This window comes from Cherax quadricarinatus, chromosome 83, assembly GCF_038502225.1.
Source record: "Cherax quadricarinatus isolate ZL_2023a chromosome 83, ASM3850222v1, whole genome shotgun sequence".
Lineage (NCBI taxonomy): Eukaryota > Metazoa > Arthropoda > Malacostraca > Decapoda > Parastacidae > Cherax > Cherax quadricarinatus.
Genome location: NC_091374.1, coordinates 40,129 through 61,205, shown reverse-complemented (window position 1 = coordinate 61,205; position 21,077 = coordinate 40,129). Strand labels below are relative to the sequence as shown.

The following is a 21,077-nucleotide window of genomic DNA, read 5'->3' as shown; positions in this document are numbered from 1 at the left end:
TCAGAGGAGGAGGAGGAGGAGGAAGAGAGAGGGAAGAATGTGCCTTCTTCAGTGATTAAGGACATTTGTGCAAAGTGGAATGAGGTGCAAACTTTTGTGGAGAAATATCACCCTGACCAAGTTGAAACAAGCCATATCTGCAACATGTTCAGTGACAAAACCTTGTCCCATTTTAGGGAAATCTTAAAGGGACGCAAGAAACAGAGCAGTCTGGACAGTTATTTTGTGCAACAGGGGTCCAGTGACTCTCAAGCTGATCCTAGTGGCATTAAAAGACAAAGAAGGGAAGTAACCCCAGAGAGGGACTTGTTACCTAAAGTCTTTATGGAGAGGGATTCCCTTCCAAACAATAATCCACCCTCCCTGTCTTCCATAAGCCAACAAGAGTCTTCAGTAAAGGTATGTAATAGTGATTTAAATGCTCCTAATTTATTTTATTTAGTTCTTGTTGTTTTGTGTAGGTAAAACTATAATTAATCTTTAAAAAATCTGTTTTTTTGTGAATATTTTTGGGTGCCTGGAATGGATTAATTTTTTTTTTTTTTTCAACAAGTCGGCCGCCTCCCACCGAGGCATTAATTGTATTTACATTAATTCTTATGGGAAATAATGCTTCGAATTTAGGCCGACCTTCTGGAATGGATTACGGCTCAAAAACAAGGTTCCACTGTATATGCTTGTACATGCATGTGTGACCTAAGTGTTAGTAAACGTAGCAAGACATACCTGAAAACTTGCATGTTTATGAGACAGAAACAAGACACCAGCAATCCTACCATCATGTAAAACAATTACAGTAGGGCCCCGCTTTATGGCATTCCGCTAATAAGGCAATTTCAAATGATGACCAAAACTCTCTATACGGCTCCCTGTCTTTCTAATACGGTGTGCACCGCCCAGTTTGTTTACATTCTCCGTGAGCACTGCGTCTCTCCATTATGTTTCGAAACTTTCCAATATTTCAAGTGTTTTAAAGTTATTTCATATTTTATATATACAGTGGTCCCCCGCTTTTCGTAGTTCCCGGCAATCGTAAAATTCGCCAATCATAGGGGTATTTTCGTATAAACATGAACTCGCTTTTCATAGGTTGACTCGCGAGTCGTAGTTCGTCCGGGACGCGTACCCACGGCGTGAGCCGGGGCGGCAGCCAGTCTGGCATTGTTTACCAGTGAGCGAAGGTCCCCTCACGTGCTCCAGCGAAATATTTCATAATATTCCATTTATTTTAGTGCTTGCAAGTACTAAATAAGCTACCATGGCTCCAAAGAAAGCTCCTAGTGCCAAGCCTGTGGTAAAGAAGGTGAGAAATACGATTGTATTTAAGAAAACCATCATTGAACAATATGAAAGTGGCACAAGCGTGGCCGAACTGTCCAGGATGTATAAGAAACCCTACACAACCTTATGTTCCATAGTGGCCAAGAAAAAGGAAATAAAGGATGCTGTTGTTGCAAAGGGAGTAACTATGCTGACAAAAATGAGATCACCAGTACTGGAAGAGGTTGAGAAGTTATTATTGGTGTGGATAAATGAGAAACAATTAGCAGGAGATACTCTTATGACTTCGATTATTTGTGAAAAGGCTAGGCAGTTGCATGAAGATTTGGTAAAGAAATTGCCTGCAAACAGTGGTGAAGTGAGTGGATTTAAGGCCAGCAAAGGCTGGTTTGAGAGATTTAAGAACCGTACTGGCATACACAGTGTGGTAAGGCAGGGTGAGGCTGCCAGTTCGGACCACAAGGCGGCTGAAAAATATGTGCATGAATTCCAGGAGTACATAGAGGCTGAAGGACTGAAACCTGAACAAGTGTTCAATTGTGATGAAACAGGCCTCTTTTGGAAGAAAATGCCAAAGAGGACCTTCATTACACAAGAGGAAAAGGCAATGCCAGGACACAAGCCTATGAAAGACAGGCTGACGCTAATGTTCTGTGCTAATGCTTGTGGGGATTTCAAAGTGAAGCCATTACTAGTGTACCATTCTGAAAATCCCAGAGTGTTCAGGAAAAACAATGTTATGAAGAGTAAATTGTGTGTGTTTTGGAAATCTAATAGTAAGGCATGGGTCACGAGGGAAATTTTCGTCGAGTGGTTCAATGAAGTGTTTGGCCCTAGTGTGAAGGAGTATCTCCTGGAAAAGAAATTGGATCTCAAGTGCCTGCTAGTAATGGACAATGCACCTGCTCATCCTCCAAACTTGGATGACCTAATTTTTGAGGAGTTTGGGTTCATCACAGTAAAGTTCTTGCCCCCGAATACCACTCCTCTCCTCCAACCCATGGACCAGCAGGTTATTGCAAACTTTAAAAAACTCTACACAAAAGCAATGTTTCACAGGTGCTTGACTGTGACCACAGACACTCGCTTGACCCTAAGGGAATTTTGGAGAGAACACTTCAGCATCCTCCACTGCACAACCCTTATAGGTATGGCTTGGGAAGGAGTGACTACCAGGACTTTGAACTCTGCCTGGAGAAAATTGTGGCCAGATTGTGTCGACAAGAGGGATTTTGAAGGATTTGGGACTGACCCTAATGAGCCTATGTCTGTTGTAAAATCAATTGTGGCACTGGGGAGTTCCATGGGGTTGGATGTGAGTTTGGAGGATGTGGAAGAATTGGTGGAAGACCACAATGAAGAGCTCACCACTGAGGAGCTGCAAGAGCTTCAGCAGGAAGAGCAACACATCGCAGCTCAGAATCTTGCTGCAGAGGAGGAAGAGAGATGGAAGAAGGTGCCTTCTTCAGAAATTAAAGAGATTTTTACTATGTGGGGTAAGATGGAAAGCTTTATGGAGAAACATCACCCTAACAAGGTTGTTGCAAGCCAGGTTGGCAACATGTACAGTGACAAAGTCTTGGGCCATTTTAGGGAAGTGTTAAAGAGATGCCAGAAACAGAGCTCTTTGGACAGTTTTTTTGCAAGACAGGACTCCAGTGACTCTCAAGGTGGTCCTAGTGGCATTAAGAAACAGAGAAGAGAAGCAACCCCAGAAAAGCAAATGGTACCTGAGGTGTTGATGGAAGGGGATTCCCCTTCCAAACTATAAACAATCCACTCTCTCTCCTCCTCCAGTCTCCCATACACTAAGAAGAATCTCCAATAAAGGTAAGTGTTATGCTGTTAATGTTTCATTCATCATTTCCCAGTGTATTGTTTATGTACTACATGTATATTTCATGTTAAAAAATTTTTTGTTTTAATACTTCTGGGTGTCAGGAACGGATTAATTGTATTTACATTATTTCTTATGGGGAAAATTGATTCGTAAATCGTAAATTTCGTTTATAGTAACGGCTCCAGGAACGGATTAATTACGAAAAACGAGGGACCACTGTACTCTGATAATTATTATACAGCGGACCCTCAGCTATCGATATTAATCCGCTCCTGAAAGTTCTTCGTTAGCTGAATTAATTTTCCCAATAAGAAATAATGGAAATCAAATTAATCCGTTCCTGACATCCCAAAGTATGAAAAAAAAAAAAAATTACCACATGAAATATTAATTTTAATACACACAAACTGACACTTACCTTTATTGAAGATCTGGTGATGATTGATGGAATGGGAGGAGGGGAGAGTGTGGATGTTGTTAATGTTTAGAAGGGGAATCCCCTTCTATTAGGACTTGAGGTATCAAGTCCTTTTCCGGGGTTACTTCCCTTCTTTTAATGCCACTAGGACCAGCTTGAGAGTCACTGGACCTCTGTCGCACAACATATCTGTCCATAGAGGCCTGTACCTCCCGTTCCTTTATGACTTTCCTAAAGTGTTTCACAACATTGTCAGTGTAATAGTCACCAGCACGGCTTGCAATAGCTGTGTGAGGGTGATTTTCATCAAAAAAGGTTTGCACTTCAAGCCACTTTGCACACATTTCCTTAATCTTTGAAGTAGGCAACTTCCTCAATTTCTCTATCCCCTCCTCCGGAGCAGTTTCCTCAGGTCTGGCCTCTTGCTGTTGAAGATGATCTTGCAGCTCATCAGTGGTTAGTTCTTCACTGTCTTCCTCCACCAACTCTTCCACATCCTCCCCACTAACCTCCAACCCCAAGGACTTCCCCAATGCCACAACTGATTCCACAACTGGCATACACTTCTCAGGGTTAGCCTCAAATCCTTCAAAATCCCTTTTGTCTACACATTCTGGCCAGTTTCTTTCAAGCAGAGTTCAAGGTCTTCTTAGTCACTTCCTCCCAAGCCTTACCTATAATGTTTACACAACTGAGGATGCTAAAGTGATCTCTCCAAAACTCTCTTAGAGTCAACTGAGTTTCTGTGGTCACTACAAAGCACCTTTGAAACATAGCTTTTGTGTAGAGTTTTTTGAAGTTTGCAATGACCTGCTGGTCCATGGGCTGCAGGAGATGAGTGGTATTAGGGGGCAAAAACTTGACCTTAATGAAACTCATGTCCCCAGAAAGTTGCTCTGCACGTGGCAGGAGCATTGTCTAATACCAGGAGGCACTTAAGGTACAATTTATTTTCCAGGAGGTAATTTTTCACAGTGGGGGCAAATGCATGGTGTAACCAGTCATAGAAAAGGTCTCTAGTGACCCATGCCTTACTGTTTGCCCTCCACATCACACACAAATTAGCCTTGAGGACATTGTTTCTCCTGAACACTCTGGGAGTTTCAGAGTGACACACCAATAAAGGCTTCACTTTGCAATCACCACTAGCATTAGCACACATCAAGAGAGTAAGCCTGTCTTTCATAGGCTTATGTCCTGGGAGTGCCTTTTCCTCCTGAGTAATGTAGGTCCTGTTTGGCATTTTCTTCCAAAACAGGCCTGTTTCATCACAATTAAACACTTGTTCAGGTTTCAATTCTTCAGTGTCTATGTAATCCTTGAATTCCTTCACATATTTTTCAGCTGCTTTGTGGTCCGAACTGGCAGCCTCACCATGCCTTATCACACTATGTATGCCACTACGATTCTTAAATCTCTCAAACCAACCTTTGCTGGCCTTAAATTCACTCACATCACCACTAGTTGCAGGCATTTTTCTAATTAAATCCTCATGCAACTTTCTAGCCTTTTCACATATGATCGCTTGAGAGATGCTATCTCCTGCTGTTTTTCGTTTATCCACACCAATAACAGTCTCTCAACATCTTCTATCACTTACGATCTCTTATTCGAAAACAAAGTTGCACCTTTTGCAAGAACAGCTTCCTTGATTGCCGTTTTCTTGGCCACAATAGTAGCGATGGTTAAAAAATACATAGCGGCAGCGGCAGCAGCGGCATCCTACCAGCTCTTCTTCCTCAAAAAACATCGCTCATCAAAACTTGTGATGGCCTAAGTGAAAGTTCAACTACATGAACCCACGTAGACCACAAAATGACCCAAGAATACTAAGAATGTAACCCAAATCTTGACAAAAATAGAAGATCTAAGGAAGACAGCCCTGCTAACCCAAACACTGCCTCTGCTGCCAGACAACCACTTAACCCAAGCTCCGAGAAAACAAGCCTTCTCCAAGCATATCTCACAGTGATAAACATCTACAGAGTTCCACAATCAAACATTAGCCAATTTAGTCAAAACCTAGGAAGTATGATAACTGATGCACACATGAACAAAGATCACTTACTACTCTCAGGTGACTTCAATATAAATCTCCTGCAAGACCAGGACCCACACGTTACTGAATTCACAAACACAATGAGTAACTGCATGTTGCTACCAACAGTAACAAAACCTACAAGTTACAGAGACTAGTGTTTCCCTACTTGACCACATCTGGACCAACACCATATCCCCTTTAAAATCAGGCATAATTACAGATAATACCACAGACCACTACCCTACTTTCCTCATAACAACTCTTGGTAAAATACCCCAAGACACTACTAAAGTCACCTTCAGACTTCACAATGAGGCAGCCATTAATAACTTCACAACAGCAGTAACAAACATTGACTGGCACACTGAGCTAGAAATCTATACAGATATTGACGAATGTTTTAATAATTTTCTAAAAAAGACCCAATACCTTTATAACAAGCACTGCCCTAAAAAAAATAAACAGATGACAGCTAAGAGACTGAACAGTCCCTGGCTAACACCCAGCATTCTCAAATCCATAAATACAAAACACCGATATGAAAAACAGTACAGAATGGGTCACATAACCAGAGACCAAACAAAACGTTACTCGTCAATCCTAACCAGCCTGATAAGAAGGGCAAAAAAATTGTATTATGAGAACAGATTATCCAACTTACGAGGTGATATAAAAAAGACCTGGAAGACCCTATCAGAAATTCTGGGAACAAAAAAGATATCATGACATAGCGAAATAAAATTAGCAAAATCAGATGAACCCCAACTCCCACCAACAGAAACAGCAAACAGACTCAATGATTTCTTCTCCACTATAGGTCAAAACCTTGCCAATAAAATCCCAAGCTCAGATACCCCACCAAATGACTACCTCACTGGCAACTACCCGAACACACTGTTCCTAGCTCCGACTAACCCATACGAAGTCTCCCTTATTATCAATGCACTGAAAACCAAGGCAGGAGATTTAAATACCTTACCACCCTTTATATACAAAAAAGCATCACAAGTACTATCACCAATCATTGCAACACTCTTTAACAAATCCATTGAATCCTCCACCTTCCCTACAGTTCTCAAAATAGCGAGGGTCACCCCGATCCATAAAGGAGGAGACCAAACAGAGTTGAATAACTATAGGCCAATATCCAATTTACACCCTCTCTCAAAAATCTTCGAAAAATTAATTCATAAACGAATCTACTCCTACCTCATCTCCCAAAACATTCTCAACCCCTGCCAATTTGGATTCAGGCCTAATAAAAATACTAATGATGCTATTATACACATGCTAGAACATATATACACTGCAATAGAGAAAAAAGAAGTCCCACTGGGGATCTTCATTGACTTACGTAAAGCTTTTGATACAGTTGACCATGACTTGCTCCACGTAAAATTGTCACACTTTGGTATTAGAGGGCACTCCCTCAACTACCTCAAGTCTTACCTCAGCAACAGAAGCCAATATGTGTACGCAAATGGGGCAAGCTCTTCCGCACAACCAATTACAGTTGGTGTCCCACAGGGAAGTGTCCTTGGCCCTCTTCTCTTTCTCCTATACATAAATGACCTACCAAATGCTTCGCAATTACTCAAACCCACACTTTTTGCAGATGACACTACATACGTCTTCTCTCAACCGAGCCCAGTCACGCTAGCCAATACTGTAAACACCGAATTACAGAAGATATCTACCTGGATGGGGACTAACAAACTTACACTAAACATTGACAAAACCTACTTCATTCAGTTTGGTAACAGAGCTACAGATGTACCTCTTAACATAACGATAAACGGATCACCTATCACAAAGCTAACAGAGGGAAAATTCTTAGGAATCCACCTCGATAATAGACTCAAATTTCATACACATATACAACAAATTTCTAAGAAAATTTCCAAGACTGTAGGCATACTATCGAAGATACGGTACTATGTTCCACAGTCAGCCCTCCTGGCCCTTTATCACTCTCTTATTTACCCCTATGTCACCTATGGAATTTGTGCATGGGGCTCAACAACAATTAACCATCTCAGACCACTAATTACCCAACAAAAGGCTGCAGTTAGAATGATAACAAATTCTCACTACAGGCAACACACTCCACCAATATTCAAAACACTCAACCTACTCACCATACAAAACATCCATACATATTATTGCACCTATTACATACATAGAACATTTAACTGATATTAACCCTCCCCTCAAACATCTCCTTGCCAACCTCAACAGAACACATGACCATAACACAAGGCACAGATCACTCTTTGATGCTCCTCGTGTCCATCTCACGCTATGCAAAAACTCAATGCACATAAAAGGCCCTAAAATCTGGAATTCATTACCTGTAAATATAAAAGAAACACTACTTGTTTATAAATTCAAGTCTCTTCTCAAAGTTCACTTACTCACTCAAAACCAAATAAATACTGAATAACTGAACCTTATAAATTGTATATCCAAAATGTTACTCACAATTATATCACATAAATGTTAAACCTAGGGCCCAATCTAACTTTGTTATTTTTTTAAATACACTACCTAACAGAATACTCCATTCTACTGAATGAACAGCAATGCATGCAACCATATGACCTGTCTTTGTAATACTCATTTGTGCTTTATAGATATCTGTTTACAATAATGTCTTATCATTGATTTCATCATTGCTTAGTTAATCTTAAGTTAATTTTAAGCCAGCCCATAATGCTATGCATATAAGTGGCTTTGGCATGCTGCTCTTACCTGTATTTTTTTTTGTACCTCTGTATGTATGCTAAAATTTCTAAATAAATAAATAAATAAATAAATATACAATCTGGCCAGCTCAGAGACACGCACTCCACTTTCGTACTTAGCAATTATCTCTTTCTTCATATCCATAGTAATTCTTACCCTTTTTCCTGTAGGGTTGGCACTAGAAGCTTTCTTGGGGCCCATGGTGACTTATTTTGCAGGTACAATCACTAAAAATGCTGTGATAATATGAAATGCTCCGATTGTATGCTTGGATGCGACCGCTGTGGCTGGCTTGTAAACACTGGCACCCATGGGACAAGTGAGGCGTGCTCAGGTCACATGTGACTGTGTCTCAAACGAATTGCATTGAGTGAGTTTTTTAGCGCTAGCCGAGGCAAAATTTTTGCGTTAAAATGTATCGCTAGCCGGATTTAACGTTAGGTGATGCCATCGTTACCTGAGGGTCCACTGTACTTATGTGTACCTGTACCTAAGTAAACTTACAGACCGTGCTGGCATGCAGATACACGTTAAAATCACTAAGAGTGTCTTATTAGTCTTGAAGATGCCATATTAATAATGATAATAATAATATTGGCAGTTTGGAGGGATATGTTGTGTATCTTTATGCGTATATGCTTCAAAAATGTTGTGTTCTGAGCACCTCTGCAAGAACAGTGATTATGTGTGAGGTGAAAGTGTTGAATGATAATGAAAGTATTTTCTTTTTGGGGATTTTCTTTCTTTTTTGGGTCACCCTGCCTCGGTGGGAGACAGCCGATTTGTTGAAAAAAAAAATAATAATAATCACTGTGAGGCACATTAAATGTCATATGAAATGTTAATATAGACGTTTTGCTTAATCCATGATACTTTTTTTTTCAAAATTATATAACAAACATGTTACATAACATAAAACATGATAAATATACCCACAGTAAAATAAACTAACATAAATATGAGATGTTTTTCTAACGTGCTTGACGGAGTGAAGTGAAACCATACACGTTCGCCTGGTTTGTTTACAAAACTCACGTCTGTCCTGTCTCATGTACTCATTCTCTCTCTCGTTTATTCGTTTTATCTTGTTTACTCACTTCTCACCCTATATGAAGACTACAAATACTTTAAGGTAAGTAATGAGTGTACTGTATATGCATTTTATTGCTCTAAGGCACTTTAAATGCCTAGTATATAATGTGTGGGTGGGGTGGCCAGATGGGCTACGATACCTACCACATTATTCAATACCTACCTACCCTACTACAGCCTCTCCTCACTTACCAATGTACTCGTTTACCAACAACCCGGAGTTATGATGGGCTCTCCGACGAGACAGTATTTTATGCCGTACGAGAACTTGGATCACGGAAACAGGCAGCACAGTGGCTCAGTGTCAAGCATTTCAATCTCCTTCTTACAGCCACTCAATATACTAGCTTTTAAAGTCTCCAAGACAACATATTTGTACTTGATTGTACACCCCATAGTACAAGATAGAAAAGCAGCAGCACTTGGAAGAGGAAAATGGAAGAAGTATGTACAACAGAAGTTCATTGTAAAAGGGTTAGTGATAGGTCTGAGCATCAAGCAATCTCCAAGACTACATATTTCGTCTATAAATTTATACTACATATTTCGCCTATAAATTTGTACTTGATTGTGCACCCCATAGTACAAGACAGAAGTGCAGCAGCACTTGGAAGAGGAAAATGGAAAAAGTACAAAAGAAGTTCACGGTAAAGGGGTTAGCTGGTGTGTTCCTGTGTTTACATTCTTGGTCTCTCGTGGCAGTTTCATTAAGAAGTGATTAAATTCAGTGAACAAGGCGTGTTGTTGGTGATAATAATAATAAAATATAATTAATAATCACTCTGGGGCGTTTTAATGTCATATGTATTTCGTACAGGTTTGATAGCTAACATTTAAAGCATTCCAGAGTGATTATTATTATTACATTCTCTGTGTCTCTCGTGTCGGCTTAATAAATGATTAAACTTTACATATGTGGATGGTAATAATAATAGGGAGAAAGGGGCTAGTAACCCCTTCTCCTGTATAAATTACAGGTCTCCCTCAACGTTCACGTTTTCAACTTTCACGGGCTTCACACATTCGCGAATTCCCAACCGCCAAATTCCCAGCCACCAAATTCCCAGCCGCCAAATCATATTTAAGTTTCCCGCCACCTGCGAGTCCCTACTACCCTCCCTCCGACCCCCGCAACTGGCAGCCAGCCCTCCCACCACTCAGTGTGGTGAGTGTTTTGTTTGTTCATTATTTGCTATTAAACTACAGTATAAATAATGTAAACCCATCCATGACTGCATATTGGAATGGCTATTCGGACAGGTATTAGACGGTGACATCATGTGTTTACTCTTGAACACTGCAAAGAATTAAACATTTCTGCTACAGCTAATAATAACAATAGTAATAATAATAATAATAATAATAATAATAATAATAATAATAATAATAATAAATGATATAATTGAAGAAGGAAATTGTACAAAAATACGAGGGAGTGGTTGACACATCGTCAGTGTGACTTTGTTTATGCTGGAGTGAACATTAGTCTCCCTGCTCTTCCAAACATTTCACAATAATTCATTGTGTTTGGTGCCTGTAGATTGAGTGTGACTGGAGTGGTAGAGGCAGTGATTGAGGCAATGGTATTTAATAACATACATGTTAATAATAATACATGTTGTTAATAATATGTACTATTATTATTTATAACATATATGTTATTAAATACATACATGTTAATAATAATACATGTTATTATTAATAACATGTACTATTATTATTTATAACATATTAAAAAAAAAAAAAAAAAATAGAAATGATAAAGAATCTTTACCCGATCATAATGACACCAAAAGTATGAAATTTGATGGAAAACTTACGGAATTATACTCTCACGAAGTTAGCGGTTTTGACGATGTTTACGCATCGGCAATTTCGCCCACTTTGAGCCCTATTTTTGGCCAATTCCAGTGTACTAGTCGAAACAAAAAATCATATCTATTTTGCTAGAACTCCATTTTTCTTATCGAATGAGTACAAGAAACCATCCATTTACCGATTTCAACTATCCAATAAAGTGGTTAGAAATGGGCAATTTTGCCAATTTCAAACCAATTTCAGAAGATGCTAATTTCCAAATAGAGTCCAGAATAAACAAGACAAACATTCCTGGCACTAAAATAACATTTCTCTGTTCATTAGTCGCATCCCCAGGCCCCTCTTACATCTCTTTTGCTTTCCACTTTGAATTTTTATTCTCACAAAAAATAGAAGATTAACTGTTATGCAGACTACTACAATAGTGTAGAAATGGTATAAATAATATCAGCGCACTTGTGAAAAAATATTAGACTCACCAGTTGATGTGTACTGGACGCTTGGCATGACTTGTTTACTTTTGAACTTTGGTAAAAATCGAACATTTTTGCTACTTTGAGCTCAATTTCAAGGTACTTTTCATTATGAAACCAATCAAAATCATCTCAATTTCTGTAATATTTCTTCGACTCTATAAAATGAGACCAGGAAAACTAAAACACAACCATAAATACCATATGAAAATACACTGCAAAGTCGCTGTTTTAAACCAAAAACACGGTCGGAGTTTTTTTTTTCTCATTACACACTGTGTGCTCCAGGATCTTTTTTATACTGTGCACACTGACCACCTAGACCCATTCTTTCATATGTAGGCCTACCAGCTCTCTCACTAGATTTGAAGATGCTAGAATTTAGGCGTACTAGTATGTCAATAACCCTGGTGCGTAAGCCGATCTAGTACGTCCAGAAACCCCTAGTAACCCCTTTTCCTGTATACATTACTATAGTTAAAAAGAGAAACTTTTGTTTTTCTTTTTGGGTCACCCTGCCTCAGTGGATGTGGCCGGTTTGTTGAAAGAATAATAATAATAACAACTGCTCTGAAACCCTTTCAAGGTTTCCGATGTACTAGTACGTCTTATGCACCAGGGTTACTGACCTACTAGTACGAGTAAATTCTAGCGCCTTCAAATCTAGCGAGAAAGTTGGTAGGCCTACATATGAAAGAATGGGTCTATTTGGTCAGTGTGCACAGTATAAAAAAGATCCTGCAGCACACAGTGCATAATGAGAAAAAAAACTGTGTTTTTGGTTTAAAACAGCAACTTTGCCTGCATTTTCATATGGTATTTATGGTTGTATTCTAGTTTTCCTGGTCTCATTTTATAGAATGGAAGACATATTACAGAAATTGAGATGATTTTGGTTGGTTTCACAATGAAAAGTAACTTGAAATTGAGCGCAAAGTAGCAGAAATGTTCGATTTTTGCCAAAGTTCAAAAGTAAACAAATCATGCCACAAGTTCAATACACGTCAACTAGTGAGTCTAATATTCTTCCACAAGTGCGCTGATATTATTTATACCATTTCTACATTAATGAAGTAGTCTGCATAACAGTAAATCTTCTATTTTTTTTGTGAGAATAAAAATTCAAAGTGGAAAGCAAAAGAAATGTAAGAGGGGCCTGGGGACATGACTAATGAACAGACGAAATGTTATTTTAGTGCCAGGAATGTCTGTCTTGTTTATTCGGGACCCTATTTGAAAATTGGCATCTTTTGAAAAATGTGTGAAATTGGCAAAATTGCCAATTTCTGACCACTTTAGTGGATAGTTGAAATTGGTAAATGGGTAGTTTCTTTACTCATTCAATAGAAAAAATGGAGTTCTAGCGAAATAGTTATGATTTTTCTCAACTAGTACACTGGAATTGGCTGAAAATAGGGTTAAAAGTGGGCAAAATCACCAATGCGTTAACATCATCGAGACTGCTAACTTTGCGAGAGCATAATTCCGTAAGTTTTCCATCAAGTTTTATACTTTTGGTGTCATTATGATCGGGAAAAGATTCTCTATGATATCATTAGAAATTTTTTTTTTTTCCGAAAAATTTTCCACCCTGAGAACAAGTTTAGGAGAGAGCCTCTTGACCCTGAAAGGGTTAAATGTCAGCTACCAAACCTGTACAAAATATGTATGACAATTTTACAGGCAGAGGGGTGTCTCAGCATCAAGTATCTCAGATTCTTTCCTACAGACACTCAGTACACTAGCTTTCACTGTCTCCAAGAATATATATTTGCACAAATTTGCACTTCATTGTGCAGCTGATAGTGAAAATGAAGGTTATAAATGTATATGAAGCTGGTAAGAAAGTACAAGTGATAGCCGATGACTTGAAGGTGGCACATTCTACCATTTCCACTATCTTGAAGGATAAAGATAGAGTGAAAGAGACAGAGAAAGCATCGACAGGATTTCAAGCCATAATAACTAGGCAGCAGAAAGGCCTCATTCATGGACTGGGGAAATTACTGGTGATGTGGTTTGACTATCAGATACAAAAAAGAATGCCGATGAGCCTTTTAAATATTCAAGCCAAGGCACACAGTATCTTTGAGACTTTGAAGGCAGGTGAAGGTTAGGAATCAACAGAAACATTTACGGCAAGCCATGGATGAATAAAAAGTTTGATTAAATAATGCACAAGCATGAAAAAGACACCCAAATAAATAAAATGAGATTTTTTTTTTTAACAAACTGGCTGTATCCCACCAAGGCAGGGTGGCCCAAAAAGAAAAACGAAAGTTTCTCTTTTTAAATTTAGTAATTTATATAGGAGAAGGGGTTACTAGCCCCTTGCTCCCGGGATATTAGTCGCCTCTTACAACACGCATGGCTTACGGAGGAAGAATTCTGTTCCACTTCCCCATGGAGATAAGAGGAAATAAACAAGAACAAGAACTAGAAAGAAAATGGAAGAAAACCCAGAGGGGTATGCATATATATGCTTGTACATGTATATATAGTGTGACCTAAGTGTAACTAGAAGTAGCAAGATGTACCTGAAATATTGCATGTTTATGAAACAGAAAAAAGGACACCAGTAAAACAATTACAGGCTTTTGTTTTACACTCACTTGGCAGGGCGGTAGTACCTCCGTGGGCGGTTGCTGTCTACCAACCTACTACCTAGGAAAATGAGATATATGGAGAGGTATTGGAGGGTGTGGAGGGCTGAGGCTATACAAGAGAGTGGAGAAGGCACCAGCAGTCTCAGTAATTCATGCTTCACCATGATGTATGGATGTGTAAGGTCATGGCACCATAAAATATTGTATAATTATACTATTACTATCAATAAAGGTTATCTACCTATCATATTCATTCCAGACTAATATTGGGCATAACATAAATAATGTAGCAGCATGATAAAGATGCCCAAATTAATAAAAACTGATATTATATAGAGGTACTGAAGAGTGGAGGGTGGAGAGGGATAAAAAAAAAAAAAAGGGTGACCGCGACCATAACAGAAAATGTTAGGCACCTGAAGAGTAACTATAGAAAATCACTCTTCCCTATGCAAAGACTGAAAAAAGTGTGATTTTTTCAAAAAAAATTTTCCCAAGTAATCAGCTATGTACGTGTTTCCTGGAATATCTTAGAAGTCATTGACCTACTTTATGTTGTATTACCGTTAATAATAAACAGATTGAAAGGAATTTTCCAACAAACATAAAACTGAATGTTTTAATTTTGGGTGGTGACACTTTTGAAGTGTCAGTAAGAGGTCATTCCTCGATTAGCAATGAAATTGTTTACCAACAGGGTCTTAGGCCCCTATCTCTGTCATTAAGTGAGGAGAGGCTGAATTCACCTTGCACCTTATATTAAAACTACAAATATTTTATGGTAGGTAATGAGTGTACACTATATGCATTTTATCAGTCTAGGGCTCTTTAAATGTCGGAGTATATTACGTGTGGGTGGGGTGGGGTGGCCTGGTTGGCTATCAAACCTACCACACCTAACTTCTTACAATAAATACTTCTCACTTCTCACCCTACATTAAGACTACAAACATTTTGAGGTAAGTAATGAGTGCACTGTGTGTGTATTTTACTTTTTATTGCTTTTCAATGCCTTGTTCTATTGCTAACTTAATAGATGTTAGTCTAAACTTATTATCTGACATTTATAATTGGAAACAAATGGCGTTCTGCTTTCCTGCGATGTCCACTTTCCGGCAGTAGCCTGGAACCTAACCTGCCGTATAAGTGGGGCACTACTATACAGGTTTCCGTTTTATACTCACTTGGCAGGATGGTAGTACCTCCCTGGGTGGCTGCTGTCTACCAACCTACTACTTAAAATAAAGTAATTTATATGCAATAAAACATTGTTAGGCACAAAAGAAAGCCACTAATACAATTCAGGCAAACAGAATTTCTTATAATTTCTCATATTAACAATAGATTTTACTACATGTAAACCACACAATAACCAAACTCTGTAAACTCAGCATTGTAATCCTTATAGAGAATAAACTTTGACTTTGAATTTGAATTTGAAACTGTATTGTGCCAAAACAAAAGCATTCACATTGCTAAACTCATAAACTAGTATTTAGTCACTTAGCCATAATACCAACTTACCTCATAATTTGTAATATTTTAAAATTAAGAATTAATCTAAGTCTGCCGGAAATGCCTAGCCATGCTAGGTGTTCTAGTGGTCCCCTCTGTAATTAGTATTTTACTACATGTAAACCACACAATAACCAAATTCTGCAAATTCAGCATTGTAATCCTTATAGAGTGAACAATAAAATGGTATAAAATACCGACAGGTTGTTTAGGTAAGACACATATGCAACAGTTAGGTATCTTTATTTCGAAACATTTCGCCTACACAGTAGGCTTCTTCAGTCGAGTACAGCAAAGTTGATAGAAGCAGAAGAGACTTGAAGACGATGTAATCAGTCCATCACCCTTAAAGTTTTGAGGTGGTCAGTCCCTCAGTCTGGAGAAGAGTATTGTTCTATTGTCTGGAACTTTAAGGGTGATGGACTGATTACATCGTCTTCAAGTCTCTTCTGCTTCTATCAACTTTGCTGTACTCGACTGTAGAAGCCTACTGTGTAGGCGAAACGTTTCGAAATAAAGATACCTAATTGTTGCATATGTGTCTTACCTAAACAATCCTTATAGAGAATAAACTTTGAATTTGAATTTGAAAATTTGACTGAAGATTGACTATTTGTATTTTACCACTCTTCACCTGTCTAGACTTAAGTAGTCTATAAGTATTAAGTTAAGTCTGCCCAAAATGCCTAGGCATGATAGCAGTTTTCTTTGCTCCATTCATACTATATGTAAACACACATTGTAACCTTAACAAAAAAATAAATATTTTATTTTATTTTATTTCTATGGTGTGAAGAAGCATTTCCATGCAATATTATTATTATTATATTCATGGGAAGTGCTAAACCCACACGGTTCATTCAATGGAACATGGCAGAGGTGAACAAGATTTCAGAACAGAAGAGGTGGAGGAGGTGTTAAGGGGAGGACATGAACAGAATGGGAAGGGAAATAAGGGGAAATGCAGTTAAAAAATTCTGCAATAAAGGTGGAAGTCTCAGAGAGCAACACAAGCAGAGCAGCCATGTCAGTCACCAGCTAAATGTCAAAGCAAATCTGATAAAAGGGACAAAAATTACCCTGTTTGTTATTACCTTCTCCATGTTCTCATAGTCTAGCTTAAAGATCCAGAGTTGTAATCTGACGGGAAGTTCAGACATGGACAACAGCATCATAAGAAACTGTTCTGCCGACCCCAGAGGAAGGTATGGGTTGTAAATGGTGGCTTCGTGAATCTTGTGCTTCTCTTCTGGTGTTGGTAACATTGTAGTCAATAATTTCTGCAAGAGAAGAAAATAAGTTATTCAGTGCAAAACACTACGTCATTTTTAGGTTCTGGGTATACCTAGAGAGGGTTTTGGGGGTCAATGCCTTCATGGTCTGGTCTATGACCAGGCTTCGTGGTGGATCAGGGCCTGATCAAGCAGGCTGTAACTGCTGGCAGCATATAGACTGATATAGGAACCACAGCCTGGCTGGTCATGTACTGACTTTACGTACCTGTCCAGTGCCTTCTTCAAGACAGCCAGGGGTCTCTCACCAATAGAAATAAAATAGGCCTAATTATTATTAATAAAGTCTAGAATAAATCATTAAATTATTATGAGGACTTACAAGCTGACATCTGAACAGTGTACAGTGTACACGCATACAAGTGTACAAGTGTACAGGTGTACAAGTGCACAGGTGTACTAGTGTACAGGAGCACAAGTGCAGTAGGGTCTCGCCTCACGGTGTTCCGCTAATTCGGCAATTTCAAATTACGACCAAAACTTGCTATACGGTGAGTGGTCTTTCAAATATGGCGCGCCCCACCTGGTTTGTTTACATTCTCCGTGAGCTCATCTCTATTATGTCTGGAAACTTTCCAAACTTTCAAGTGTTTTAAAGTTATTGAATATTTTATATGTACATATGTACTCTGATAATTATACTCATGTGTACCTGTACCTAAATATGCTTACACACTGTGCTGGCATGCAGGTACACATTAAAATCACTGATAGTCTCTCTACTCTTAACATAATACGCAATGCCTTGGGTGCAATAAATGTCTTATATTACATTAATATAGACATTTGCATTAATCCATCTATGATATTCTTTTCAAAATTATGTAATAAACAAGCTATGTAACATATAGACATAATAAATACTCCCCATAGTAGAATAAATTAACATGAAATGTAGTAGCCAGGCAACTTGTAGGACTTGTGGTAGCCAGGCAACTTGTAGTCCAACATCACAGAAAATGTATCACTATAATATTACTGGGGGTAACTAGAAAATTATTCCTTTCATATGCCTTCACTCAGAGTGTCATTTTTTCTAAAAATGGTGTTACAGGAGAATGGGAGTGTTTCTCTTTATTTATTCTACTGTATCAATGTGGAGACAACTTGTACACAATGTAAAGTGATGAAAACCAAACGCATTCACCTGGTTTGTTTACATTACGTGTGGGTGGGGTGGGGTGGGGAACTCTGCCTTGGCTGTCTACCACCTGACTTCCTACAAATAAAACTCACCTTTCACCCTACATTAAAACTACAAATATTTTAAGTTAATTAATGAATGTACTGTATATGTATTTGATCGCTCTGGGGCGCTTCAATTAAATGCCGTAGTATATTACGTGTGGGTGGGGTTGGCTGACCTGGCTGGCTACCAAACTTCCCAAACCTGACTTCCTACAAATAAAACTCACCTCTTGCCCTACATTAACCCTTTCAGGGTTTCCGACGTTCTAGTATGGCTTACGTACCAGGGTTATTGACGTACTAGAATGCCTAAATTCTAGCGCCTTCAAATCTAGTGAGAGAAAGCTAGTAGGCCTACATATGAAAGAATGGGTCTATGTGGTCAGTGTGCACAGTATAAACAAAATCCTGCAGCACACAGTGCATAATGAGAAAAAAAAACTCTGACCATGTTTTTGGTTTAAAACAGTGACTTTGCAGTTTATTTTCGTATGGAATTTATGGTTGTATTCTAGTTTTCCTGGTCTCATTTTATAGAATGGAAGACATATTACAGAAATTGAAATTATTTTGATTGGTTTCATAATGAAAAGTACCTTGAAATTGAGCTCAAGTAGCAGAAATGTTTGATTTTTACCAAATTTTCAAAGTAAACAAATCATGCCAAGCATCCAATACACGTCAACTGGTGAGTCTAATATTCTTTCTTTCACAAGTGCACTGATATTATTTATACCATTTCTACACAACTTCTACACTAATGTACTAGTCTGCATAACAGTAAATCTTCTATTTTTTGTGAGAATAAAAATTCAAAGTGGAAAGCAAGAGAGATGTAAGAGGGGCCTGGGGACATGAATGTCTGGAATGCCAGGAATGTCTGTCTTGCTTATTCTGGACCTTATTTGGAAATTGGCATCTTCTGAAATTTGTGTGAAGTAAAGTAAAAGGACACAAGTGCAACTAATGTGACATTTTTATTGTGGCAACGTTTCGCTCTCCAGGAGCTTTGTCAAGCCGTTACAAACAGTACATGGACACAGAGGGTATATATAGGCTCAGAGTGAGGTGCAATACTAGTGGTAGTAGTAATGATATAAGTTGTAGTAGTAGTAGTAATACAATATGGCAGAACAATTAACTCGCACATGTGTAAAAGGATATAAAAGCTATTACTTGGGTAACATAAAAATAGGTTAGACAAGTATTTCTAACACCAGAGTCTCCATCGCTTCCAGCACTTCAATAAAGGATCTAACCAGGACAAAATCAAAACACCACGAACCAGTCAATGCAGGGGTTTACACTATACCCTGTGGAGGCTGCGACAAGATTTATGTGGGTGAAACAGCAAGAAAACTCAACACCCGCCTCAATGAACACATTTACTCATGTAGGAACGATAACTTGAACAACGCCTGTATACAACACTGAAATTCCACCAATCATCTCATGAAATTCAGGGACACCCAATTAGTGATCAAAGAAACTAATTTCTGCAGACGCAAGTGCCTTGAATCATTACTAATCGCTGTTTCGAATACAATTAGACAAAACAAAGGCAGCTTCACCATCTCTTAAGTCTTAGCAAGAATCCTCCTGAAAACAGTAAACCCTACCATCACATAGTCTCTCCTGTTAATACTACACAGCACATTACAGAGAATGAACAGTGAAACAGGCCTTCTCTATGCAGTCTCCAACAGAAATATTTGTCTAACCTATTTTTATGTTACCCAAGTAATAGCTTTTATATCCTTTTACTCATGTGCGAGTTAATTGTTCTACCATATTGTAACTACTACTACAACTTGTATCACTACTACTACTACCACTAGTATTGCACCTCACTCTGAGCCTATATACCTATATATACTGTTTGTAACAGCTTGACAAAGCTCTTGGAAAACGAAATGTTGCCACAATAAAAATGTCACATTAGTTGCACTTGTGTCCTTTTACTTTACATATTGTCGGTAATTCTACCAACATTATTACATTGTGTGAAATTGGCAAAATTGCCAATTTCTGACCACTTTATTGGTTACTTGAAATTGGTAAATGGGTGGTTTCTTGTACTCATTCGATAGAAAAAATGAAGTTCTAGTGAAATAGATATGATTGTTGTCGACTAGTACACTGAAATTGGCTGAAAACAGGGCTCAAAGTGGGTGAAATCGCCGATGCGTCAACATCATCGAGACTGCTGACTTTGTGAGAGCATAATTCCCTAAATTTTCCATCAAATTTCATACTTTTGGTGTCATTATGATCGGGTAAAGATTCTCTATCATTTCAAAAGAAAAAATAATTTTTTTTCCCCAAAAATGTTCGACCCTGAGAACGAGTTTAGAAGAGGGCCTCTCGACCCTGAAATGGTTAAGACTATAAATATTTTAAGGTAATTAATGAATGTAATGTATATGTATTTTATCGCTCTGTGGAGGTTTAATTAAATGTCATAGCATATTACGTATGGGTGGGGTGGGGTTGGCTGACCTGGCCTGGCTGGCTATCATACCTCCCAAACCTGACTTACTACAAATATAACTCACCTCTCACCCTACATTAGGACTATAAATATTTTAAGGTAAGTAATGGGTGTACTGCGTATGTATTTTACTTTTTATTGTTTTTAATGCCTAGTTGCACTGCTAACTTAATAGATGTTAGTGTAAACTTCTTATCTGACATTTATATGCATTTATAAGTGGAAAAAATGGCATTCTGTTATCCAGCAATGTCTGCTTTCCAGCAGTGACCTGGAA

The 21,077-nt window shown here is 38.4% G+C and overlaps 1 protein-coding gene across 9 annotated transcripts in view; it reads right to left on the bottom strand.

Moving 5' to 3' along the window:
• LOC128691458 (FH1/FH2 domain-containing protein 1-like) overlaps window positions 1-21,077 on the bottom strand; it is a 57,756-nt gene that overhangs the window by 13,699 nt on the left and 22,980 nt on the right. For 7 of the 9 annotated variants that reach the window (XR_011394306.1, XR_011394308.1, XR_011394307.1 and 4 more), the window contains one exon: window positions 16,924-17,109. The exons of the other annotated variants lie outside the window; for them this stretch is intronic. Coding sequence is in view for 3 of the 7 variants with exons in the window: in XM_070102654.1 (XP_069958755.1) it covers window positions 16,924-17,109 (186 nt within the window). In the remaining 4 variants the exon portion in view is untranslated. The remainder of the gene's footprint in view (window positions 1-16,923; window positions 17,110-21,077) is intronic. 9 annotated transcript variants of the gene reach the window in all.